Source organism: Pagrus pagrus (genome assembly GCF_965226575.1).
Source record: "Pagrus pagrus genome assembly, chromosome: 20".
NCBI classification, from domain to species: Eukaryota; Metazoa; Chordata; class Actinopteri; order Spariformes; family Sparidae; genus Pagrus; species Pagrus pagrus.
In genome coordinates this window covers 18,842,854-18,868,336 of record NC_140207.1, presented here as the reverse complement: position 1 = coordinate 18,868,336, position 25,483 = coordinate 18,842,854, and the positions used below count along the sequence as shown (strand labels likewise).

The 25,483-nt window shown below is 40.5% G+C and overlaps 3 protein-coding genes across 5 annotated transcripts; 2 read left to right on the top strand and 1 right to left on the bottom strand.

The window, feature by feature from the left end:
- Positions 1-2,068: 2,068 nt before the first annotated feature.
- On the bottom strand, positions 2,069-12,869 carry anks6 (ankyrin repeat and sterile alpha motif domain containing 6). 2 transcript variants are annotated; one of them, XM_084340510.1, is made up of 18 exons: positions 12,241-12,869; positions 11,195-11,413; positions 10,863-11,061; positions 10,605-10,755; positions 9,044-9,088; positions 8,673-8,877; positions 8,367-8,473; positions 7,685-7,836; positions 7,157-7,394; positions 6,751-6,800; positions 6,247-6,441; positions 5,995-6,157; positions 5,692-5,912; positions 5,379-5,571; positions 4,729-4,796; positions 4,392-4,508; positions 3,998-4,094; positions 2,069-3,866 (listed from the first exon to the last, which is right to left on the bottom strand). In XM_084340510.1, the coding sequence occupies exons 1-18, from the start codon at positions 12,567-12,569 to the stop codon at positions 3,817-3,819; spliced, it is 2,799 nt and encodes a 932-aa protein (XP_084196636.1). In that variant the 5' UTR covers positions 12,570-12,869; the 3' UTR covers positions 2,069-3,816. The 2 variants fall into 2 exon arrangements, with proteins under 2 accessions (XP_084196636.1, XP_084196637.1); XM_084340511.1 differs by having other exon boundaries at positions 4,010-4,094.
- A 2,251-nt stretch (positions 12,870-15,120) lies between these two features.
- rps20 (ribosomal protein S20) lies at positions 15,121-17,044 on the top strand. Its single transcript, XM_084340547.1, has 4 exons — positions 15,121-15,266; positions 16,192-16,291; positions 16,473-16,546; positions 16,821-17,044. The coding sequence occupies exons 1-4, from the start codon at positions 15,264-15,266 to the stop codon at positions 17,001-17,003; spliced, it is 360 nt and encodes a 119-aa protein (XP_084196673.1). The 5' UTR covers positions 15,121-15,263; the 3' UTR covers positions 17,004-17,044.
- A 1,729-nt stretch (positions 17,045-18,773) lies between these two features.
- LOC311249123 (kinesin-like protein KIF20A) lies at positions 18,774-24,985 on the top strand. Of its 2 annotated transcripts, none has more exons than XM_084339877.1 (18): positions 18,774-19,082; positions 19,307-19,402; positions 19,830-19,949; positions 20,039-20,177; positions 20,269-20,453; positions 20,567-20,660; positions 20,842-21,018; positions 21,107-21,218; positions 21,293-21,355; positions 21,578-21,724; positions 21,868-22,033; positions 22,125-22,304; positions 22,741-22,880; positions 23,422-23,587; positions 23,863-23,977; positions 24,155-24,222; positions 24,314-24,433; positions 24,623-24,985. In XM_084339877.1, the coding sequence occupies exons 1-18, from the start codon at positions 18,978-18,980 to the stop codon at positions 24,836-24,838; spliced, it is 2,409 nt and encodes an 802-aa protein (XP_084196003.1). In that variant the 5' UTR covers positions 18,774-18,977; the 3' UTR covers positions 24,839-24,985. The 2 variants fall into 2 exon arrangements, with proteins under 2 accessions (XP_084196003.1, XP_084196002.1); XM_084339876.1 differs by having other exon boundaries at positions 24,152-24,222.
- The last annotated feature ends 498 nt before the right edge of the window (positions 24,986-25,483 follow it).

The window sequence follows — 25,483 nt, the reverse complement described above, 5'->3', positions numbered from 1 at the left end:
ATCTGAGCCCTCAATCTGCCACAGCCCTGGAGAGGAAAGCTTTCCTACACTGAGTGATGCTTTTCATTAAACTCTACAGGAACCCTGTCGCCTGCCTGTCGGGCCAGTCCATATCCAGGTCATCAATAATGATTTCAACAACGCCAGTGTGTTGCTATGTGGTCATGTTTTGGGGATGGTCGGTGTTACTGAAGCCGTTTGAAGAACTCGTTTTTTAAAAAAAAGACACATTTTTCAGTTGATCTCACTCACATGGTGACATTTGCTTCAAAAAAACAAAACAATACAATCCAAAATGGACAATGGGGAGTCTTTTAAGTCCCCCTCCACTCAAAAATGTTTTTTGCTTGTTGTTACTTTGCTTGGGTGTTTGGCCTTCACTGTGCAGAGTGACGTATGTGCAGAGTTTGATACTCGAAGGCTGATTTCACGCTGAACCGCTGAAGGAGGAAAGTTGCTCTCTCTGCTCACTTTAAAGCTCAGTTTAACACAAACACAGTACGTACCTGCAGGATCTTGTGACGTCATTAAGGTTGGAAGACAAAAGTTGTGTAAGGACTTACACAAGTGTGATGTTGTAACTTGAAACACTTAAGTACGACACATTTTGTATTTAATTCGGTGTCTAGCAGCATTTCTAGCTGAAATTTTTAAATATTTGCAAATTTATAGATAATACATTTTTCAATAAAGGTAAAGGAGTTTCCATAAATGTAACTAATATTAAAAACATATAAGACAAATTATTATTCAAAGCTGAGTAGTTTTATATGTCTTACACATGTCTAGAGTGGTTCTTTAAGTGGTTCAAATTAATTTTAAAAATGCGATACTTTGGTTCTGATGCCAAATAATAGTATTATTAAATTATAGTACTAATAATATGAATTTGCAAAGTATCTAGTGGCTTGAGTTGTCAGATAAATGTGGTGGAGTAAAATTGACAATATTTGCCTCCGAAATGTAGTGGGTAAGGCCGAAGAAAATGGAAATACTCAAGTAAAGTACGAGCACCTCAAAATTGTACTTAAGAACAGTAATTGAGTAAACTGTACTTAATTAAATTCCATCACTGGAGTTTTTCATTTTTACTGCCAATGTATATTGGTTCCAAATATCTTTGATTACTAATAACTGGTATTGATATCGGGCCTGAAAAACATTTCGGTTGATCCCTAGTGTAAAGGCCTACTTGGCTACTAATTATGACTTACACTGCTTCATCCCTGGAGGATCTAAAGCGAGCCTATGTAACTACTCCTGTACTGCAGCTACTATGGCCTCAGGTGGCAATTAAGACATGAGGCCAAATGCTTAAAGAAAGTGTTACGTAAGCATGGGTAGAGAAGAGTCAACAAGTTAGAAAACTGACTTCAATAATGTCAGTTACATGGTGAAATCCATCTAACGTCTGCAAACACGAGCCACCATAAACTACTGATCATACCAGAGCTGGGTAGGGCTGCAGCAGCATAACTCCTAAGTGGGTTAAAATAAGTAATGTCGAGCTTCATTGCTTATCAATTAAACCTTTAATTTGAAAGAGAACAATGTTTTATTTCATCTTTCAGAAGTTACATAGTACTGCTTTAATGTGACTACCAATACTAAGAAGAGACCTCATAGAACGTATCCCAGAACTGGGTCTAAAGAGTACATCACAGCTGGACAACACAACTCTGATGATTTATTACATCAATAGAAGGTCACTGCCATCTTGTGGAAAGAAGATAGTTTCACATTAGATTTTATTTGGTATATAGTTTTCACACAAGCAAAGCTGGAACTGAAACCTGGTTTCCAATTATTAAACCTGAGCACCAATGAGTATAGTCTGTATTGATTACTGTATATAGCAATATAGCATTTAATTTTGGACACAGACTTTATTTCTAGGAGTTATGATTCAATTCAATTTTTAAAAGTTCCTTTTTGAAAGCATACAGGAGGGCTGCATGTTATGGTTAAAAACAACATATTGCAATTATTTTTACAGATATTGTGATTTTATTTTCTGTACTATTAAAATCATGAGAAAATGACCCAAACAAACATGTTTTCTCACATCTGGAGAACAAGGTTTATAGGCTGGGACATCTCTGCAACACTACAGTACTTCATTGTAATGCTGTTTTGTCACATTTTACATTTATCAAAAAATTGCAGCTTCTTGTATTTTGGATATTACACTTGACCATATTGCAATTTCAAATACATTTCAATTAACTGTGCGGCCCTAGCATACAGTCAACTTATTCATATTTTCCCAGCACATTGCATGAATAAACAGCGTTATCTCATATCTAACTGTCCCACTGAAGTCTGCCACAGCCCATCCTTTGGATTTAAGCCATGGATTATAAGTCCCTGATATTCAGGGATGATATAGCGCCCCATCTGTCTGCATTGGGACAAACTATTTAATGGTGGAGCCAGATGCAAAAACAGAGGAGGCTCCGTGGAAACTATTGCTCAATGTACCTCTTTCAAAGAAAATTTATACTGCTCATAAAATGCTTCCAAAATGTTTTTGCCAATGTCCTCTCATCTCAAGTCCAATAAGATGTTAAACGTAAAGAAAAAAGAAAAAAAACATAGTTATTACATCATCATCATAATGTTTATTTATTCATGACAGCACAGTCTTGACTAAGAATTTACTTCACATAGTGGCCCATAAACCAAAGATATAAACACACTAGTAAAAGCAGTCCAAGAGACTGGATGACTAAAAAACAGCTTGGCTAATGTTCCTTTCCCTCTCCATTTGCTTTTCTCATCAGTGCACCTTTTTAAGTCTCGATCACAGTTTCACTGGCTAGTACCTGTTTCATGTCATTTTATTACTGTACTCATACTCTCTCTTATCTTTTCTCCATGGAAAACGTACCATTTTTACAAGAGATATGCATTTTCTTTCTCACATTATTCAGATAAAATAAAAATCTCTGTCAGCTCAAATTCACTTTCCTGTAGAGGCCGAGAAGGGCTGTGTTTGCAATTATTTCTCAAATGCTCTTCAAGCTTTTTTATTTTGAGATAAGATTTTTTGCGTCATCTCAAGAAAAGAAAATAACGTTTTCTGGAGATAACAAGATAATTTGTCACACGAAAATATAGGTCAGTAATTAAATGGTGTAAGAATGCAAGTAAGACTGAAAGACAGTCTGATGCGTTGATCAATAATGGGCATGGACACCATCTATGCATACTGACATGGCACTCTTGATTTCTGACATTGTAATTAATAAGAGGATATTTTACTGTGATAACAGGTTGATTGTCTTGTTATTTCGATGCAACGAAGATTATTAACTCATTACATTGAGCTAAGTGCATTAAAAAAACACAATTGCAAGCACGGCCATTCTCTGCTTCCATACACTTCCTCTGCTGTCGATTTGATCGTCTTGTCTTTCACAACTCCCCGCTCATAACCCTCTCTGTGTAACCCATGTGCTACATTAGCAGTAGTGTGGCAACCGTATCACTTTGGCAAAACATCACATTTGCCACACATTACACGCTTTGTCAAAAAGCAGCAGGGCACTGGACTCAGCCAGCCCTGTCACGCCTCCCCTGCTTTAGGATCCATAAGAAGAATTCTTTAAGGCAGTTTGGTCCTGTAAAGGCAGTTTATCAGGGCCTGGTTGGTCGTTTTGCTGCAGCGTCCTCTCGCAGTAACACCACTAGTGGTCTGGGACACTGGCGTTCAGGAGACTCCATATTATTAGTGCCTTGGCTAGAGGTCACCAGCAGTTTACTCTTAAATCAGGTACCTTTGGTGTACTTCCTGGTGGCATCAGGGCTGCTGGGTTACCTTTTGTTGGAGGAGCGTACCTGGTGTCTCATCCAACCTGTCGGTGCTGATCAAGAAAGGTGTAGAGAGAGAAAATCAGACATAGAGGAAGACAGATTATGATGCTGTCTTTGCAAGTGCTGGTGCTCCAAATTCTCCACCAGAGTTCATAGTTTACTTTAAACCTTTGACACTCACAGCGTGGTTCACCTGGCTGTCTTGGGTTGCTGGCACTACTGCCAAAGGAAGACTGGAAGTTATGGATGGTCTCTTGAAGGATCTGCCGTTCTCGGCCCTGATGACAGCCAACAACAGTCATTATAAACCAGTTATAATTTTTCGACAAAGATGATACTATACTTTCACATATCGTGTGTCTCCTGTATCCACCATAAATTGCTTCTTTTAGCAAATTTCCATCCTTGTTCAAATTAACTCTACTTATCTCTGCTGGCCCACATTGTTAACAGTTTATCGTGACATTATTGTTGAGTTATAATGTGGAAAAATGGAAGGGGAAAAAGTAGAACTATAAGCACAGAGATTCCTGGAAACACCACTGGAAGCATAATATATGTTTAACCAAATGCACCTTTCCAGCATTGAGCTCTGATATGGCAGCCAAGATCTGTTGTCTGGGTCCGTCTGTTTTAATGCCCAGCTCTTTCAGGTCTCCATCTGTTAGAGTCAGGAACGCCTCCATGTCCACCTAAAAGAAAACACAAACATTGATGGAAAAAATTTATGAAACGTGTAACAAATCACAGACATCATTTTCTAGGTTTAATATGAGTACAGAACGTACTGTACAGTTATGGCAGGGCAGTTTCTTTCATGTCGAGAAGTCGTGTATCAAAACGTAATGAAACAAAGGAAAAACAGACAGGAAAATGTTTTTGAATTCCCCTTTGACAGAAAAGATAGAATACCTCCTGCTCCTCAAATATAGGCTGGTATTTCTCCAGGGACAGTTTCTTCAATATACTAGACAGCTCATCTGAAAAAGACAAAAACAACATAAAGTAGGATCTTACGAATAGAGATAAACCTTGGCACTCATTGTTATACACAGATTTAGGTTGTGTGCTTTCATGTGCGTTGGTTACTTTATGTCATGGCCCATGGTTCACATACTATAAGATCATTGTTCATTTCAGGCTTTGTGTATAGTAGAGCTGGGCTATATTATTAAAATATCTGCATCTCAATGTTTTCCTTTGGCAACGGTTACAGATTTAGATCTGAATGGATATGCATGATTTTAATGACTTTTCAATGGGATTTTAATATCAGAAATCTAATTAACACAAAGTCAAAAATGTCAGTCATAACAAGTGAGGTTAAGTTACTGTAAATTATAAATGAACAGCAATTGAAATCCTCAAAGCAAGTTATCAGGATTCAGCTTCCACCACAGCTAATTGTATTACTATTAATAGTTGAGCATATCTATAAATATATTGTTTTCCTGCCTTCTCTCAAACATTTACAGAACTGGTCTAACTGGTCCAAGACTTGGCAGCAAAACTGGCAGCGGAACCATGCTTTCAGTTCAGGTCTGAATTCAACATGTCATCACCTTCATCAGTTATGGTTCCACTGCTGGAGCCACCACTGCTCTTGGAGCGAGGATGTGAAGAGGCTGAGGACAGGGAGTCTCCCGGCCCAGTAGGAGGCTTAGGCGTTGGGGAAGGAGACGGAGTCAGAGTGGGTGACGTACTCTTGGAGGTGGAGGAATTCCCTGACTGAGGTCTCTTCTTCAGCTCCATTTTCTACAGAGGAATAAAGGTGAGCAGTAGCACCACTTCACTGACATGATAGGAGGTACTTTCTTAACGTGGGCTGTTTTCACAAACTAAAAGCAACGACAGAAAAGAAACAAAAACACAGACCCTCCGCGAGTGGATGTCAGAAGCAACCAGGCTGGGGTGGGAGTGGATGTCAGGAAGGTTAATATCAGGCAGTGGTAGGCCAGGTCCTGAGGGCGGCAGTGAGGGTTGGCTCTGTGTCTGGCTGTGCTGTTTCTCTGGAGCTTGCGCCTTCACATCAATCAGACCTGCTGCTCGCTTCCTTTGGGCTGCTATCTGGGAGAGAACACTGTCTGCACTGCCCCCTGGTGGAAAAAGGGGTTTGAGAATATAATCTGGTTCCCATTGTGTCTGACTATGTTTGTATTTGTCTGTGTTTGTATGAACCTGAACGGTTGTGAGAGTCCCTGTTGATCCCTGCCACTCCATTTGAGCCTCCTGAGGAGTGTGGGGAGTGGTAGTGGCCAGAGTTTGAAGGCGAGGAGGAGGAGGGCCCTTTTGGGATGCTGGGAAACTTAATGGATCTGCTAACCACACGACTGATAGATGTCTAACATAAAAAGGAGAGAGAAGGAGGAGAGATGATGACAAACACATAGACGGCTTTTCAGAACAAAACATCCCTAAACAAACACTCACAATATCCGAGTTTCCACTGCTGTTCAGCTTCCTCTGGGGTGGCATGGGCAGACGGGGCGCCTCACTTTTTCCGTCCCTGAGTAGGCGCGAACGATCCGAGTTCCACGGTTCAAAGTTGGACGGAGGCAGGAAGGGAGGGATCACTGCTTTTAGCTTGTCATTGGGCAGCCGGGTCAAGGGAGCATCACTTCTGAGCTAGATGAGATGGAACACATGGTATGATTACAACACCGCTGCAAATAATAATCATAAGCTTTATTTATACAGCACTTTTTCAAACAGTTACAAAGTGAAAACCCTAAACCTTTAATACAGCATAAATCAAATATAAAAGATAACTACACTAACATAAAAACCAGGGCAAAAGAACAATCACTTTGCACCAGGCTGTTACAGTCAAGCATGCTATTTTTCTGACATCCTACAATGTAATTTATCATAATCACTGTCAAAGCTTGAAGAAATGCACTGAAACATCATTTATAGCCAATCCATCACCCCTACCATAGTAGTTATAAGAAAGTCCTCCTTTTCTGATGATGCCCTGCAAAGACCTGAAAAAAGGAAAACAAGTCACATTTACTACATCTTATAACATACAACTTCTGTGTGACATTTTTTTAAATTCACGCATGTACACATCCAAAGCCAGTTACTCTCAGTGGGCCAGTGTCTGGACAATACAGCCGACGATGAAAAGCAGCAACTTCTTCTGGAGCCACAAGAGGCTTTGCTTTGTTTCACATCTGAAGTAGTACTCCCTAAAACTAAAGTACTCCCTAAAACCTTTCAACAGACTTTGATGTGTAAAATATTTGGGCTCTCTCCCTTTAAGGTAATCATCTGATGTATTAGAGTCTCCAGTAATTATGCTCTAAAAATGACAATTAATTTTATCACTGTGTCTTACCAGCATCTTTGCTCTTGACTGCCCAGGCAGTGCTCATGTCATTTCCTCCCAGGGCAGGGGTTTGTGCTAGCGTCCCATTAGACACGGCAGCAGGCTTCCTATTCGCCTTCATCGTGGCGTCCAGTGAAGTTTCAGTATCGTCTGGAAATGGAGCCAAGCGGTTGGATGAAAGGCCGTGCCTCAGGGTGTGAGTCAACTTGAGGCGTCGGAACCGATTTGACATCCGACTCCACCAGGACTGGAAGGGGAGAGAAGTCCAACATGTTAGTGTCACAGAGTAGTGTTATAAAACTAGGTGACTTTCTTTACCTTAACATTTCATCAGAATCATCATAATTATTACACCATAGATGAAATGTGACTTGTGGGTTAGGGGTTAGGGTTAGGCCACAAATTCAATTTCCCTCGGGATATAAATAAAGTTGAACTGCTGAACTGAACTAAATTTCAGTTTAGTTAAATAATATACAAAGAACTACTACATGGTATGGATTATTCAAACCTACAGCATGATGTTTTTTTCTTTACCTTAAGGCCTCCCTTGTCGTCAGGTGGCACAGGGACGTTGTTGAGGGACTGTCGGCTTTTGGAGCGATTCATTAGGGCTTTGCCGCGGTGTTTCGACTTGTCCTTGTCTACTTGCATACAAACTGATGCTAAGAGACGCACCAACTCAGTGTCTGAGAAAATCCAAAGTAGACAGAGAAAATCAGTTAAGGATTCGCTGGGTTCTCCAAGCATGGACTGAGTCAGGTGCTGCTGTCCTTTTGCTGGGAAGACATACAATGCTTATTAGTTTGAACCTTATTAGAAAACGATTTTAGCTTTCTAGATTGATTACTTTCTTTATCAATTATTATAAATATTATAATTATTATTTTTGTTATTTATATATTAACAGTTTTGTTCTTATTATTTCTCTATTTATCAACTAATCATTTAATCTTTACAATTTACAGTCAATGTCATAAATAAAGGAATTAATTCCAGAATAGTTAATACTACAAAATCACGAGTACTTCTACTCTTTTTCCTTGATCAAAGTCTTAAGATGACTCCAAAAAGACAAATATCTGCTATCATTCTTTCAGGAAGGTACTGCTATTTTGACAAATTATAGACACCTGATTTAATAATCCTGCTATTCGTGGCAGTATTTTAGGAAGGGATTGTTTGTTCAGTCTGAGCACATTTGATGTGATGGGAGTACCTGGATCATTCAGCAGCATAACCAAATCAAAGGCTGTGTAGCCATTCTTCGCTCGAAGGTTGACATCAGCTCCTTGACTTAACAGGTACTTCACAATGTCTTTATTACTGGAAGGAGAAGTGTAAGAGAGAAAGCAAAAGAAAGAGTGGGAAAGGACTGATGATAATGCCAGCACACACAGTGTATGTACAACATTACATTATCACATGACTTCATAACCCCTCACATTTTCTGATTTTGTAGACTTGATTTAATGGGCCACTACATCAACAATTGTATCATAATAAACCTGCAGCTCCGTCTTACCCGTGATATGTGGCCTGCATTAAAGCGGTCCACCCGTGGACGCCATCTTGTTTGTCTATGTCTGCGTTCTTCTCGACCATCAGCTGCACCACTTCTAACTGACCGCTGACTGCTGCCATCATGAGAGGTGACGCTCCCTCCTGATTGGATGAATTCACCTGAGTCGGATCCTCCTCCAAGATTTCTTTTACTAGCTGGGAATTCCCTGGGGAAACATACACACACATATGTGGATACAAAAATATGCAGATTAATTTGGACTTTTTTGTGTTTTTCTTTTCAACAAAATCACCAGTTTATCTTACAAACAAAACATGACTTATTTGGAGTTCTAACGTATCTTTTATTATGAATTATTCAATTTAACTCACCTAACTTGAGGGCACTGAACACATCTGGTCTTCTTCTCTCATCGTCTGTGAAGAAAAGAGGAGGACCGAGAACAGAAGAGTTCTGATTTACTTTGAAACAACATTCCTACTTGGCAAAACTCCACATAGCTCAGAGTCAACTGTCAGTGTGGTGGGGTTAGATAAATAAACAGAAACAAAATCATTGCAGAGTTCACCGCTCACACAAATCAAACTTGAACACAGAGAAAAGAAATAAGAAACAGGTCAAAGTAGAGATCTGTAAGATACATTAAAAACATTCTGCTGTAACTGGAAAACTGAATACTACCCTGAGTAGTGTCTACAGGTACTCCTCTGAGGTTGCTTACAGCCCTAACGCCCTTCACCCATAAGGTAGGGCCATTGACTGTACATAATGACAGACAAAATGACAGCTCACCAAAAAAGCCCAAACATTTCTGATAAGTTGTGTTTTAATTAGTAATTTGATGATATAAAAAGGGGGTGGGCCTCCATGCTCCAACCCATGATCACTACTGTACAGACTCAGACTCAAAATGACATCACCAGTGGGAGGAAGTAGAGACACATCATCCATGTTTGTATGCAGTCGGTGGGTAGGGCAGCCTATACGTGTCTGAGAGGTGAAACTCAGGGCAACAAACAGCGTGAAGCACCCCCTGCTGCCCCCTAAGCTCATGGCTTTGAGCACATAAGTGCATCAACATCTTTATCAATTAAGATGTTCTTGCATTTGGACTGTGGTGGCTGGGCTGAACAATATTCAGGGACTAAAGTAAGAAAAACAACATGAAAGTGTAACAATGGGGGGGACAACAATAGGATTTTGAAATTGGAAATTAAGCCCTTGGCTCTTTTACTTGGTATTAATGCCCCAGTCAGAGCTTTAAAGACCATGCAGGAAAACTTGAACTACTGGTGAGAAGAGCTATTAAACATCAAAGAGCTACCACTGTTGGTTTCACTCTCACATCAGTGCTAATTGCAGTGCAAGACAGCTGCATTCTAGTTGCGGCAACACACACACAGACAGGGATAGGTTGTTATTTTTGCCAACAAGAAAGAGACAGGTCAGCACATCCTGTTAAACTGCAGATCGACATTAAAAAAGTGCTTCACCAAAATAAAAATCAAATACCAAAAATTCAACACGCTCTCAGACCAAAACAAAATTAAATATTTAAAAGCGGGAAAACTGGTATTACCAAGGAAGAAGCAAAACACGACAGAGCCCAAGAGACAACAACAAGAACAGCACATGAAACTGTACTGAACTCCTTCGAAGTCTCATAAAAAATTCTAGTTCTCTTACGGCTACCGTTCTCACCATCTTATCCTTAATATCATATTTTACGCTTTGATTTTGTAACACTTTGTATCTCTTCTGATTTATGCATTATGTAGCATTATACTATGTATGCAGTATTACAATTCAGGTTTATGATGTTTACAGAATAATAATGTGCAAACACGTCCTTTTTCCCACACACTTAGATTCTGAATCATTACAATTACATTGTAAACATTGTACAACAAGCTTTGTAGAAGAACGTCTTACCTGTCTGTGGTCTGACTGTGGTGATGGAGTCCAGGTAAGCCTTGATATCTCTCTGTTTCAGCTGCATGGCTAATTCAAAGGCTGTCTTGGACAGAACATTGACTCGGTCTGGGTCAGCTCCACGCTCCACCAGCTGCTGAGCCACAGCCACCTTCAAGACACACATAACTTTATTTGCCAGCTGCTCCAGTATCTCAAATCACACTTACAATACCCAAAATGTATTATCCATCAATCTTGTCCATCCATTGACCCCACCTTCCCACTTAGGGTGGCCACCATCAGTGGTCCCCAGCCGGTGGTCTTCTGGCAAAAGTTGACATCGGAGCCCCACTCTAGCAGCAGGCGCACCACAGCCTCATGGCCATGCTGAGATGCCACAATCAGGGCAGTGATGTCCATGAATTCTCTGCCACCTCCTCCTGGACAGCCTTCACCTCCACCGAAACCCGCTGCACTGTGGAGAAAGAGGGACAGAGCAACAACCGGTTTTCCACACAAGGATTAACAAAGATGATAGAGAATATATAAAAGTCCATTTTGTTTTAGTCTAGGAGTAGGTATAATGCCTGTCTGAAAACAACCCACACCTGCAGCTGTTGTTGTTGTTGCCATTTGACACTGCCTCTGCAGCAACAGCCAGATGATCATAATCATCAGCATAAGCACCGCTCTCAAGGAGTAGCTTGACCACGTGAGTGTGTCCTCCACGGGCTGCCATGGTCAGTACACTCGCACCCAGCCTGTTCCGTCCATTAATTTCCGCCCCGTTCTCCAGCAGGATGTGGGCAACAGTCAGATGACCAAACCTGGTTGGAGGAGTAGAGACACAGAGAGTGAAATTATCTATTTTTACCCACTTTATGACAGTTCATTACACATTTTGCAAATGCATTACAGTGCTCTTCTCTAAACTGAATCAACTCAGAGGGTTGAGAAGACATGGTTCTGTCTAATACCTCACACCACCCAATTAAGTTAGGTCACACTTCATCAAAAACCTGAGGGAAATTCATCCAGAAGTTCATGTCCTGTGCATCTGGCACAAATATTTATACACTTTATAGAAAGGCCCTAGGCAGGTGTTGAAATGCAGACCCTTGCCCCTGAGGTGTTATTTTATTTTCCTGGCCAATCAATAATCAATTGTAATGACTTGTACTCTTATTTGTGGACTATTGGAAAAAAAATAATTATGCTCAGGTTTAGGACAAATCCATCAAAACTCCATGACACCAAAACAACAAAGGCATAAAAACATTCAAATTGAACAGAGTAATGATTTCGCAAGGGTCATGACACTGACAGTTAACATTAATACACCCTTTGTAGAAACCATGAAGCAAAGAAATATGATTTCATCAAAAATGATCAGGAAGTGACTACAGAACATGCTGCAACATCAAACTCCATGAAAGAATCTGCCAATTGCTTAACAAATGTTCATGTAACAGGCAAAAGTTTTACACACACATCCCTTAAAAATATAACATTAAATAAACCCTTTTATTATGGTTTCACAGTGCCCACTGCCAGGATAAGACAGTCAGGATGGGTAAAATAGACAGATTTTTGAATGAAGTTTGGTGTGTGCTCCCCTGAACATAGTGCAACGAGCTCCAGCAAGCAGCCCCACCTAGCAGCCTGCATCAGCGGGGTCCAGCCGTAGTTGTTGCGGCTGTCCACCGAGGCTCCCTTTCGCAGCAAGAACCGGACCAGGTTCTCATGACCGCTGGCCGACGCGAACTGCAGGGCGGTGTTCCCCTCCTCGTCCGTACAGTCCACCGGTACCAGAGACAACATGTCCGCGATGTTGCACTCCGACCCAGCCTCTGACCGCAGCCTGCTCTGCCGCCCGGACTCTTTCGGGGCTCCGGGCTCCAGGATGCCCCGGGCGGTTTCATAGTCCCCTTCGTCGCAGGCCCGGAAAAGCAGCAGCGAATTAGCGGGGACACCGAAATTCATCTCCTCATCTGAAGTGTTGACTTAGTCCGTCTCCATTCAACTCCACTGAGCTTCAACGACGATAACGGGCAACTTTTCCTCTGTCAGTTGGCGGCGGCCTGTGTTTGGAATTCATGACGCACAGTAAAATGAAGTCAAATCTCCAAATTAAGACCTACTCTTGTTCTTTTCAAACACTACACCCTCACAATCATAATGTTTACAGTCAAAAACTTTCGGGATATCTTGAGTTTCTACAAAACAACTTTCTGGCACCGGCAGCCACTGCCCCGGTTCCGTTACTTGTTCAGGAATCTGACCCGCAGCAATACATGGACAACACAGAGCACGACTTCCGCTGTAATCCTTCAGAATAAAAGCCTAATGATTTATGCAAATGCAAGGGATTTTTTGTTATTAGGTTAGAAAGGACAGTGTCAGTAATGTAACATTATGCACTCAATTACCACATCATTTCTAATATTAATTAAACATTCAATTTTTGACTGGAAGTAGGCCCATCAGTACGTTTTTATGTCAGCCTTAGTCTTGTATACCCAGACATAAGTCATTAAAGGATAACTACCGTTTTTTACAACCTGGACCTTATTTCTAGCAAAATATATGATCATTTACTCACCCAGATAACTTTGGTGTCATTTGAAGTTGTTCGGACGAAATTAGATCCAGTGTAGCGCCGATATATCCATATAATGCGAGTGACGGGGCACCGACACACAGCCTCTATATAACGCATTATCTGCCACGAAACCAGTTCATTTCACTAATATTTTGTCATGATACGCTAGCGCTATTCCCCTCTGAGTCCGGGGTTGGCTGTTATCAACATCCGGGGTCAAACTAGCAGTAGCAGCTACAGGTAAACAAGCCGGCTGTCGCGGGTGTGCACGCAGCTCAGAGATGACATCTTCCAGGTCAGAGGTAGTAGGTCAACCTACAGACCCCGGATGTTGACAACAGACTAGCCTGGACTCAGAGGGGAATAGCACTAGCATATCGTAACAAAATATTGGTGAAATGAACTAGTTTCGTGGCAGATAATGCTCATAGAGGCTGCGCTTCGGTGCCCCGTCACTCACATTATATGGATATACCGGCGCTACACTGGATCTAATTTCGTCCGAACGACGCCAAATGACACCAAAGTTATCTGGGTGAGTAAATGATCATATATTTTGCTAGAAATAAGGTCCAGGTTGTAAAAAACGGTAGTTATCCTTTAAGTAATTGAAACCACCCAAAACATCGTTGGTATCATCTACCAGAATCAGTGATATTGAAGTGAGGTGTCTGCACAGAGCCTAAAGGATGCTAAAAAACAACAACCATCCCAGTCACAGTCTGATGGGTATTTCTCTACACTCAAGCTGCTTGAGAGCTCAATAAGGTTGAGATCTGATGACTGCACTAGTCACTCCATTATAGACAGAATACCAGCTGGTACTGCTTCCTGCCTAAATAATTCCTGTATAGTTTGGAGCTGTGCTGATGTGGTTGCACAAGGGATTTCTAATAATCAACAGGAAACAGGATGAGAGAGACAGGAAGGATGACATGCAGCAAAGGGCCACAGGTGCAAGTGCAGGTGCAGGTGCAAGCCCTGGACCATTGAGCTACTGGGGAGCCCCCATGGCCTTTTAACACAACAACTTTTGATTAGCTAACACAATGGGCCATTGCACCACAGAAGTTATGGTTGCTGAAAATGGTCCTTGGTACAAATATGTAGATATTTTATCAAAACATCGTTTTTTTCCAGCTAAAATAGTGATTTACCACATCAGTTATGTCAAGACTGTAATTCTGACCAATGTATTGTTATTCTAATTGAAAAATATTGCATTTCTTTCAAAAAATTAGGACATTTGTAAGTGACCTCAAACGTTTTAGGAGTAGTGCATCAAATTTGATTTTAGCAATGCAAATTATTTATTTTGCTTGTTTTATTTTGCAAATCTTTGCCGGATGTAAGACTATCTTGTTGAGCCTACCTTGAAACCACAGACGAGGCAGCAATTGTCGAGTGTTATGGGTACTTCACTGACATCTGGTGGACACATATATGAACTGCATCTCTTCATTAGTTGTGTCAAATCTGGTATTGATCATGATTGCAATTGCTCTTGTTAATATTTGTCATATATAAAACTATTAAACGATAACCATCCGTACCATCGAACTGGATTATATTTCATATATTTTAGCAATAATATGTTTTTTGTGATTTATTCTGCATATTTTAGTCTATGATCTGCCATCACACTGGTGGAGCCTGGTCATACTGGGAGAATTCACTGTCATTAGTTGCTATATCATTTATGCTGATTATTCTTATACGTATTTATTCTGATCTTAGTCTTTTATCGGTAATTGATTAATAATTACGTTAACAGACTAAAGGGACTGAGTTCTGAAGAGTTAAGCATATACTGCCCTCTAGTGGTTACAGAAAGAACCTACAGCTCTGCTTTAAATTCAGTGGTCAAGTGCAGCCACCAGATGTCGCTGTTGGTTTAGGCCAGAGTAAAACACTAAAGAAGAAGCATGAGAACCCCGGATGAACAGTACATAACCAGGAAACAGGCCTCTGTCGGTCCTTTTTCGTGAAGAGCTAACCACGTTGGTTGCTCCCATTCCTGGCTCACCGCTGTTCGCTTGAATTTTTTCCGAATAAGTCGGTCAGGGGTATTCACAATGGTATGTGCTGTTTTAATATAACTGTTTGTATTTTTCACGAAGCTTTCTATTCGGTTATTTCGTAATTACATGTCCTAATTTGGACGTCAAAAGTCTACAGAGACGATTGGCTAACGCCGATAGCTTGTGTTGCTGGAAGTAGACATCCCGCCACTTATCATTTAGAACCTGGACGTTTTTAATAATAAACTGCGTGTTGACGAAGTTAAATCCGCGACACTACAGAAGACTACATATTTTCAGACTCTTAATGACTTAACTTAAAATTCGGCATGCTTTAAAGTACACCAGCAGCATTTGCTTGAAATTAAAGCTTTAATATAGCTAACGTTATAGTTTACATTGTCTCGTTGAAAACTGACCTTATTGTAATGTTTATGATCGCTTAAAGTCTAAAATCCCTAACAAACTACAATCTGTCAATCATGTTGGACGTGTTACATTTGCCAACGTGTTCAGACATAAATATAATTTGGAAAAATGATTAAAACGAGTATTAGCAGAATAGACAGTTGACCAAGCTAGTTCTCCCATGCGCCCATTATGTGGCAGCAAGTCAGATGGAGAAATTGAACTCAGGATTTATCCACAGGCAAACATGGTGTTTGCTTCAAAACGTATTTAGTTTGAGTACAGCCTGAGCCTTGTTAAATTCAATAGAAAGCGACCCACGTGCTAGTTAACTTGTGCTGCGTTTACGTGCTACACGTAATTCTCCAACTTCAAGTTGAAGTCTTATGAAATAAATGATTATACTGAATTTTCATCTATAAACGTATATCAATGATTATCACAGAATTACATTACCAGTCCAGCCTATTTGAAGGGATTGTCCAGTTTTCTTAATAGTAAACATACACTGATGCAAGTGATGTAATCCTATACAGTGCTTTAACTGTGTAAACTCTTATTTCCTCACATGCAGGCTTTCAAGGACACTGGCAAGGCACCTGTTGAGACCGAGGTCGCCATTCACCGCATCCGCATCACCCTTACCAGCCGCAATGTCAAATCTCTGGAGAAGGGTGAGTTGGCTCAAAATTGTTAGTGACGAGAATGGAACATAGACCTGAGCTATGAGGATACAACTTCCACCTGATGAACCCTGACGACTGTATACGCTATTCTGAGCCATGGCTTTTCAAAAGTAGAATGATGTGAGTTCTAGTTGCTTTTGTTAAGGTTTTGTCTTTTTATTATCCTCAGTCTGCGCTGACCTGATCCGTGGGGCTAAGGAGAAGAACCTGAAGGTGAAGGGACCCGTCCGCATGCCAACCAAGGTACTGAAGTATATTCTTTTATGGCTTCAATGTATTGAATTCTTCTTCTTGAAACAGGAACCAAAATGTTTTTTTGGACATTTATGGACAACACAAGCAAAGGCATTGAATTTTTTACACTGAATACAATTGACAAGAATCTAGCCTAAGTAGTTCAACTTCCCTTTGTGATGCTGATTGGTTTAACAATTCTAGCAACTCTGAACATGCCTTTACATTATTTTCTGAGATGACAGTGGTCAAGCTAAACTCTGCCTTTTCTGCCTGTTTTCAGACTCTGCGCATCACCACCAGAAAGACTCCCTGTGGTGAAGGATCCAAAACCTGGGATCGCTTCCAGATGAGGATCCACAAGCGCCTGATTGATCTGCACAGCCCATCTGAGATCGTCAAGCAGATCACCTCCATCAGCATTGAACCCGGTGTTGAGGTTGAGGTTACCATCGCTGACGCATAAATGATGCGGATGATTGAATAAAGAAATGAATAAGAAAACTGTGACGTGGTTATCATTGGCTGGGCTCTTAAAGTGGGAATCATGAAAACTTTTTAACTGTGTGTGTATAGCAGAAGTGTGGGTGGGAGGGACAGGGTTCTAGAAATGTGCTATCAACCAGTAAACTTCTTAATTTGTGAAGATGCCTTAAGCATTTTAGAGGGCTGAAGGAACATTGCTTTTCCAGCAGATGCACGCAACATCTGATAATTGATCAAAACTGAGGACTTAGTCTGACAAAATGTTCTCACTAAAAATGCAATTTGTGGTATGAACTGGAATTCTTACACAGTGGGATCCCAATACATCTAAACCTGATTCACTGTCATTTACATAAAAACTAAGTTATTGCTGAAGATTAAACTGAAGTGCATTTCATGAATTGGCAAATGTGCTGTTGATGTAGGGTCTGTAACTCTTGAGAGAGCAGGTTAATCAAATACTATGTGGCCATTATAAATTTACAATACAGCTAAAAGCATCTTGCTTGGCACTGCAGTGTCGATGTACTACAGTGCCTGACAGGTGGTCTGTGTGTGAATTTGTAATAGCTACACTTTTTGGAGTTGCATTTCAAAGAACAAAGTTCCATAAAATTCACCCCAAATAGTAAAAAAAAAAAATGGGTTTCTCCCATTTGTAGACAGTGTAAACAGTTTAATATGTTAATGGAGAAAACTACAATATATTAGATACATGTGGTCAGACTTGCATCAGAAAAGAAAACTACTTAAAGAGGAATCCCACTGCCTATACTGCATTCTCAACATCTTTTTGCATTGCTATTTACATTATGGACATCCAACTTTTGTATGGCCCTTTGTTTAAAATAAAACTTACCTTTAACCAAGAAAGAAAGGTTACACATTTCATTGTGTATTCTCACTGTTATTCAGAAAAAAAAACTAACTCAAGTGACAATAACATAATACTGAATACCAAGGCATAACGTAACTCAAGTAGAAAAAGTTAGTAACACAGCCATAACTAAAGTCTCCTAACATTAGCAAAGATGGGCTCTTCAAGCTATGTTCATATTAGACAAAGGCTGTAGCAGCACAACTCCTACATATATGGAATTAAGCATGATTTGTTCATTGCTTATGAAAGTCAGCTTTTCATTTCAAGGAGGAAGAATATGTTATCAGTAGGCCTACTCGAGGGAGTCCAGATTCTTTGTGACAATGTTTGCCACTGGTCACATACCTAATTTTATAGGGTCTTTCATTATTGGATTTTAAATGTGTAAGCTACTCTTGAAAATGATTCACACCAAAGACATTGAGCAGTCTTTAATGTTTTATTGACCCAGAAAGTGACAGTTTTGGCTTGCGTGGCAGCCTAAGTTGTGGAGCTATTTTAGCTGCCACTCTCATTTGAAAATGATATGAAAGAATTACTCAGAAACACAAATATATGCTTTAGGATATTATAGTAGCATTGAGTGACTGATGGAAAACAAGTCCTGGTACTATTTGGGTATTCATTTTAAAAGATTAACGTCTCTCCTGTCTTAGAAATTCCCTTTTTAAGTAGAACAAAGAAATCTGGTTATTGCCTTTGCCTGCAGCACAATCTTTTATTGCGTATAAATCATGTTTGATCCCCAGAGAATGATTTGACATATCAGGGTTAAACTCGGTAAAGCTGGAGTAGAGTTCTCTGAGCTGGTTGGTCATTCTCTGTGATTTGCTTGACTTCACCTGCTTTCAATTAGAATTGATTACAAGCTCCCCCTGACATTCAGTGGAAGATGAGCAGACTCAGACTCAAGGTGAAATAAGTCAGTTTTAAGGTCAGAAATTCACGTGTATTATCTATCAAACAGTCTGGGCTGTTTAACCTGCATTTGTGCAGAGAATCAAGTACAACTTTGGGGCAGATAAAGAAATTGCACTTGAATTAATAGACATTTTGGAGATTCCTTGCCTCAAGATGAGTACAGTTATTGATTTGACCACTGAAGGAAGTGACCATATGGAGCCTGTTGACATGGACTTGACTTGGGATGTTCCTGTTGTCAGCGCTTCATCCCAGCAGGTGAGGTTTTCTCCTCATTTTGTTTTCATCAAACAATAAAACAGATTCCAGTTTGATCTCCCAAGCTAAACTCATTGAATACTGACTTTTTTGCTTAGAAAGGATGCCTGTGCCTATTGAGTTCACTTGGCTTTATCATTAGCTGTTCAAAAGGACTGCAATAAATCCTAAACCCAGTGCTGATGTGTAGTTTGCAGTCTGATGGCTGTCTTCCTTGTTTGTAGAATGAAATGCCAGGTGTTGCTGAGCAGCAGACCATGAGAGTTTACCTCCGAGTCAGGCCCTTCTCAAGAGAGGAACTCTCGGACAATGAAGATCAGGTACAGTATAATAAGGAAAGGTCAAAGTCATGATCGTGAATGTGACAACTGGGTTTTCAACTTGTAAAGAAGCTGAATATTCCTATTTCCTATATTCCTATAAGTGTTGCATTTTATCTACATTGTGAATCTGATTTCCACCAATGTAAGGGACTGTATGAAAAATACTTGGATGGGTGTGGGGGCTGATATTATATTTTGCCATATTAAAAAGAAGACCCTCCCAAGAGTTACCATGTGCCCCTGAAACGCTTAAAAGTTAAGTCCAAGAGGGACATCAGTCTTTGAAAATATACATTTTAAAATTAATTTCAAACGGTCCCTAGGTGTAGACGACAAACCACAACTTGCTCCAACATCCCACTTTGAGACTTTTCATCCACTGTTGCTTACGGCTTGACAGCTCATTCCTCTTTTATTCCCTCAGGGTTGCGTAGTGATTGAAAACGGCCAGGCAGTGACACTGAATGCACCAAAGGGTTCTGCAACCATGAAGAGCAGTGAGAAAGGCATCGGCATGTCACTCCACAAATTCTCCTTCTCACAGGTCTTCAACATTTGACATTTGTAGCACTGTTTATCTAGCTGCCTGAACATGTTAGAAGACCAACCGAGCAACTTTGTGTTGGCTTTTAGATTTTTGGACCAGGGAAGACACAATCTGAACTATTTGAGGATACTGTCAAAAGACAAATGTATGATTTCTTGGATGGGAAGAATGCACTGATATTCAGCTATGGTGTAACCAATGCTGGGAAAACCTACACAATCCAAGGTAAACATGAAAAGACAACAGCATTTTAATATTGAGCGCCAGTCCTATTGACTTCCTCCGCCAGTCTAACTATGCTGTGAAATGTTTTTAGGATCTCCAAAAGAGCCGGGAATACTCCCTCGAGTGCTGGACGCCACCTTTCAGTACATCGCAGGCCGTCAGTATGAGGGGATGGACCTGAAACCATACCTCAGGAATGATGCACAATATCTGGAACCTGACCAAGTCAAGCAGGAGAGAAGTGCTAAAGCTGCTATTTTTGCTTCAGTCAAAGAAGTGAGGGAAAAACTTGATGTTTCGTCAGGCAGCGTAGAAAATATTGCTGGAATGACACACTGTTGACCTCAATGCTGTCTGCAGGTGATGCATATTTCTTTTCTCCCATCTAGGAGTGTGATCCTCTCAGAGCCAGTGGTGGTTTAGAGTCCTTGTCCTCTTCCACCGCCGCCCTCTCATCCTCCTCTTTGTCCCACGAACAAACTGGTAGCCCTAATTTATTGTACACTCACACTGAAAATATAATATATATATTGAATGTCTAAATGGTAACCAGTGAATGTTGAAACTGCAGGATCTTAGGCAAGAAGAATAATGGCAACTCAGTCTTCTTCAGATCTTTCCATTTCACTCCTCTGCCTTTGTTGTCCTCTGTATTTCTATTTAGTGTTGGCAAGCAACCCAACAGAAGCAGACAGCAGCCAGTTCACGCTATGGGTGGCATTCTTTGAAATCTACAATGAGTGTGTGTACGATCTGCTTCAATCTTCCCTGTGCACGAAGTCCAAGAAACGTGCTTCTCTGCGAGTGTGTGACGACGGTGCTGGCAACGCTTACGTCAAAGGTGTCAGCGTGTCTTCATTGCGTCAAGTTGGTAGAAACCGTTATCCTAAGGCTTAAAATTGAATTGCAATGTGTGTTTTTTATTTCAGATCTCAGGTGGATCAACATCCAGACCCTGGGTGAAGCCTGCAAACTCCTACAGTTTGGGAACAAAAACAGAAGTGCCGCAGCCACGAAGATGAACCAGTCGTCAAGCAGGAGGCAAACTCTAATTTCCCACTTCTTAACATGGTGTCATTTTCTGTTTTCAAAACTCACGCCAGCTTTCCTTACAGCCACAGCATATTTACAATGAAGCTACTGAAGATCGATGGCAGTGCAGTTAAATGGGTCTCTGAGTAAGTGTCTCATCATTTTTTTTCCTGCCTACTCATCATTTTTTCTGTGTGGCTACATTTGGCAAGTAGTTGTTAAGTGACAGGAGGAGGAGGAGAGGATTAACATGAGACATGATTGTGATAAAGAACTGACTGAGTCTTGCTGACCTACGGTAGCTCCAGCACCATGAAACAACCACTAATATACAAAAATAACTTAACCAACTAAATTGCATTTCTCAGGTTTTCTCTGTGTGACCTGGCTGGTTCGGAAAGATGCAACAAAACCAAGACGTTTGGAGAGAGGCTGAAGGAAGCAGGAAACATAAACAACTCCCTGCTCATTTTGGGGAAGTGCATCACTGCCCTGCGCAACAATCAGACTGACCGGTACAGTTGGTTAGATTAAGTATATTTTTGACAAAAGTTGCCAATGCTTTGAACCTTATAATACATGGCTTGACATGTCCCTTAATGATTTATATGCTTCTGCACTCTGAAACTCCTTTTTTTCCTCTGTTGTTGTTGATCAGAATGAAGAACAGCTACATCCCTTTCAGAGAGAGTAAGCTCACCAAGCTTTTCCAGGCGGTTTTCTGCGGCAAAGGAAAAGCGTCAATGATCGTCAACATTAACCAGTGTGCCTCCACCTATGACGAAACCCTCCATGTTATGAAATTCTCTGCTGTTGCCAAACAGGTTAGTCTGAGGTACTTGATGATGTGAGAGGTTGCAGAATTTAGCTGTGGGACATCTCCAACACCACTAATGTTACCTGTGTTTTCTGTAGGTGGTGCAGGTGATCCCAGACAAGCCTCTGGAATCTCTGGCTCCCTGTTTGGTCGGCCGGGATGGCAAACCTCTGGTGAGGAATGGGATGATTGACAGCCAGGCCCTGGAGAGCTACCTGTCTGAAGAGGAGCTGCTTGATGAGGAAGAAGAGGCTGACATGTCTTTGCTGCCCCAGAATGTACAACTGCTGCTCAATATCCCATTCAAACATTGTTTCACAAATGTATTGGAGAGGCAGTACGTCAGACGTCCAGTTGTATTTGTTGTATCAAAATCAGCACCATGCATTTTATGGATGAACTTGGATGAAGGATGAGACTCGCACCAGAATAGACCTCGTTAACTTTTGGTGTGGATAAAGGAATGGATCCAGCAATTTCTTTCTCACTTTCTTTAACATTGTGCGATATACAATTGTGAACATGCTGTAGTTAGCATTCAGCTCAAAGCATCTAATGCTTGAATATTGCCTCAGAGCAAAAAGCATGGCTGTAACCTACTACCTTTGTGTAGTAAATAGTTTTAGTTTTATTTGTGTATATATAATTTGGGGGATATTTACAGTAGCCTTTTCTCATTACAAGAGTCACACTATTATCCTTTAACTCTTCTAGGAGCTTATGAATGTGATTGAGAGTCTGCGAACAAAACTCCTGGCTGAGCGAAGAAGAAACCTGGTTCAGGAAATGGAGATTCGTAAGGAAATGGGAGATGCAATGTTACAACAGATCATGGAGAGTGAAGAGCTCCGCAGGTAGGCTATTTTTTTAATTTTATTTGCAAGAGAGGTTATGACTGGTGTAACATGTGGTTCACTGATTTGATTGGTTGAAGTTAGCCCATGATAGCCTGTGAAAGGCAGTTGATATGATCACCTACAAAGTCATTTTTTAAAGTACCTGCCCTTTTCTTAACCGTTTCCAAGGATTATTTTTTAGATGGTTATGTATCTGGCTGGCTAGTGAATAAAGCTTGGGCACAAGAAAGGAAAAGAATGGCTCTCATCAAGTATGACTATTCCCTTTGATCGTACCAAAGAGCTGTTGAAAAGAATCATATCATTCACAGATGTAACATCACAAACGAGAAGGCGAGTGATGCATACCTCTGGTACTTCAGGCCTACAGTTTTCATTTCTGTTATTACGATTTGTTTGTCAAATTAGGACTCTGCTTAAAACTTTCATAAATGCAGTCATGGTCAGAAGGCATTTCAGCATAATCTCCTGAAATAAACCTTTATTGAAGTCAAAATTAAACCAAACTGGATGAATGAGGTTTGCTTTTTATGTTTAGTCGACAGATAGAAGAGCTGAAGGAGGGCTACCAAGAGAAGCTGGAGAACACCTTTGAGATGTACAAGGATGCTATCAAGGAGCACGCCTACCAGAGTGCCATGAACAATCTGGAAGATGACTATGTACCTCTGGATGAGTTCATTGCAGAACAAGAGAAAGTGGAGGTAGGTCTTTTAGTCGGCTGTTTTAGTGGCTCTTAAAGTTGAGGCTTTAATCTCTACCCATGCCAGACTCAGGACTGGGTTCATTACAAATGCTTTGCAGGTATATAATGTACTGTTAAAACCTGATAAACTTCATTGAGTTCTTATATTGCAAATAGTCAAATTGGCTTTGTAGTATTCTGGTATAGTCTCATGTTATGCCACCAAGCAAAACAGTGGGAATCTTCAGATTTTTGGGGTTATTAAAACTTAATCTCTTACCTTAACGACTGTAGGCTCTCAAACGTAAAGTGTCAGAGTTGGAGACCTTAACGTCCAGAGGAGGAGTGTGTGCAGCTCCAACAGTGAACCAGTCGTGCCAGACTCAACCATGTAAAACAGAAAGAGCAGGTCAGCACACTGTATATTCACAGACATAGCTCAACATCTTCCGCTTTTAGGAAACGCCCTCTGGGATGGATACAGACAACTTTGTTTGAAATCTGTAATAATGCCAATTTGTAAGTTTTAAAAACTTCTGTTGTTAGGGCAGTAAACTTGACTCAGCTCATTTTATCCCCACAGCAGATGATCGATTCAAATGGATTTACAAAGAAAAATGTGCCATAGAGAGGATGTGTGAGGACAAACAACAGGTAACAGGGACAAAATTAAAATGATGTATCTGAATCAAATGTCTGGTTATGTAATCACTTGCTCAGTTTTCACATTTAATGCTTTGTCCAGTTGATTTTGTCCTTGGAGAAAAGGCTGATGGATCTTAGTGACACACTTGAGAAGGTCAGAGATGGCTTCCTGGAGAAATCTGCTGATCTGGAGGCTCTGCAGAGGAAGGCTGATGATCAGGTGAGGCAATTCAAATGTCACAAGAAATCAATCAAATTTAAAATCATACTTATACTGGCTTTTAAGAATAATACAATTTGAGCAGATTGACTGGATCCAGGCATGTTGGACAAACCTGACTTCACCAGGATGGAAATATTGTTGCATGTAGATTTAATGTTTATCAATTAATATTTTTTTTCCATCAAGACGAAATCTATGGAGGAAATCCTTCTGCAGAACATTGATAAGGACAGTGAGATTGCCTCACTGAAGGCAGACATTGCCATGCTCTCCCAGAAGTCCCCTGTGCAGCCAAAAACCAAGCGAGGCCTGCTTGCCAACATCAGGGAGGCAGTAACTTCTCCACGGAAGTGTACGACTAGCCGAACGCTCAGGAAAACTCTGAAGGCTACAAAACGCTGAAAAAGAGACTTGGGAGAGAGCTTTGGTTTTTAAAAACTTATCTTGGAATAGTTTTACTTGGGTTAAAAGTGATAAATTATTGATTTTATCCAGTGTGTCTTGCTATGTTTGTGTTTTTGGTTTTTAATAAAAATGTAATTACTCAAACTTCTAGGCCTGAAGTAATTTATCTTTCTTACTGACAATATTAGTTCCTCTGTTTTTATATATTAAGCATCACTAGTATGATGTCATTTCATGGTCACAGCACATGCACATATGGTTTCTTTTCTTATAGTGTGCCGTTTTCCCCACATAGAAACCTTGTTATACATGCATACATACACTGCTATAGACATGTCACGGCAGGGAATTCATGCTTAGAACGCGCTGACCCTTAAATCAACCTGGTCAAATGAGGCCATCCATTATCTAGGGCCTAAGGGGAAGTAAAGCACCAAAGAGCCTGATAGGACAAAGAAACCATCTATAACTTTCAATTCCTTCAAAAGCATCACTATTCAATAAGCTTAATATTCCATTCTGACAATCAATAAGTAAAATTCTTAATTCTAAATCAATGCAATATTAAAAACCCTGATATTTCCACTGTCAATGAAATACTTATGTATCATATTGTCTTTTACAGTAGAGTGAATGATCCAG

What these genes read in the sequence shown, in the direction of transcription:
- anks6 (XM_084340510.1), bottom strand. Translation starts at nt 12,569, where the DNA reads ATGAATTTCGGTGTCCCCGCTAATTCGCTGCTGCTTTTCCGGGCCTGC. An exon ending in CACAGTCAGACCACAGACAG is followed by an intron (nt 9,089 to 10,604) that starts GTAAGACGTTCT and finishes TTTTCTTCACAG; the next exon opens with ACGATGAGAGAAGAAGACCA. An exon ending in ACAGCCAGGTGAACCACGCT is followed by an intron (nt 3,867 to 3,997) that starts GTGAGTGTCAAA and finishes TTTCTTGATCAG; the next exon opens with CACCGACAGGTTGGATGAGA.
- rps20 (XM_084340547.1), top strand. An exon ending in TGTCAAATCTCTGGAGAAGG is followed by an intron (nt 16,292 to 16,472) that starts GTGAGTTGGCTC and finishes TATTATCCTCAG; the next exon opens with TCTGCGCTGACCTGATCCGT. An exon ending in CCGTCCGCATGCCAACCAAG is followed by an intron (nt 16,547 to 16,820) that starts GTACTGAAGTAT and finishes GCCTGTTTTCAG; the next exon opens with ACTCTGCGCATCACCACCAG.
- LOC311249123 (XM_084339876.1), top strand. Translation starts at nt 18,978, where the DNA reads ATGAGTACAGTTATTGATTTGACCACTGAAGGAAGTGACCATATGGAG. An exon ending in TGGCAACGCTTACGTCAAAG is followed by an intron (nt 21,019 to 21,106) that starts GTGTCAGCGTGT and finishes TTTTTATTTCAG; the next exon opens with ATCTCAGGTGGATCAACATC. An exon ending in GCAGTTAAATGGGTCTCTGA is followed by an intron (nt 21,356 to 21,577) that starts GTAAGTGTCTCA and finishes TGCATTTCTCAG; the next exon opens with GTTTTCTCTGTGTGACCTGG.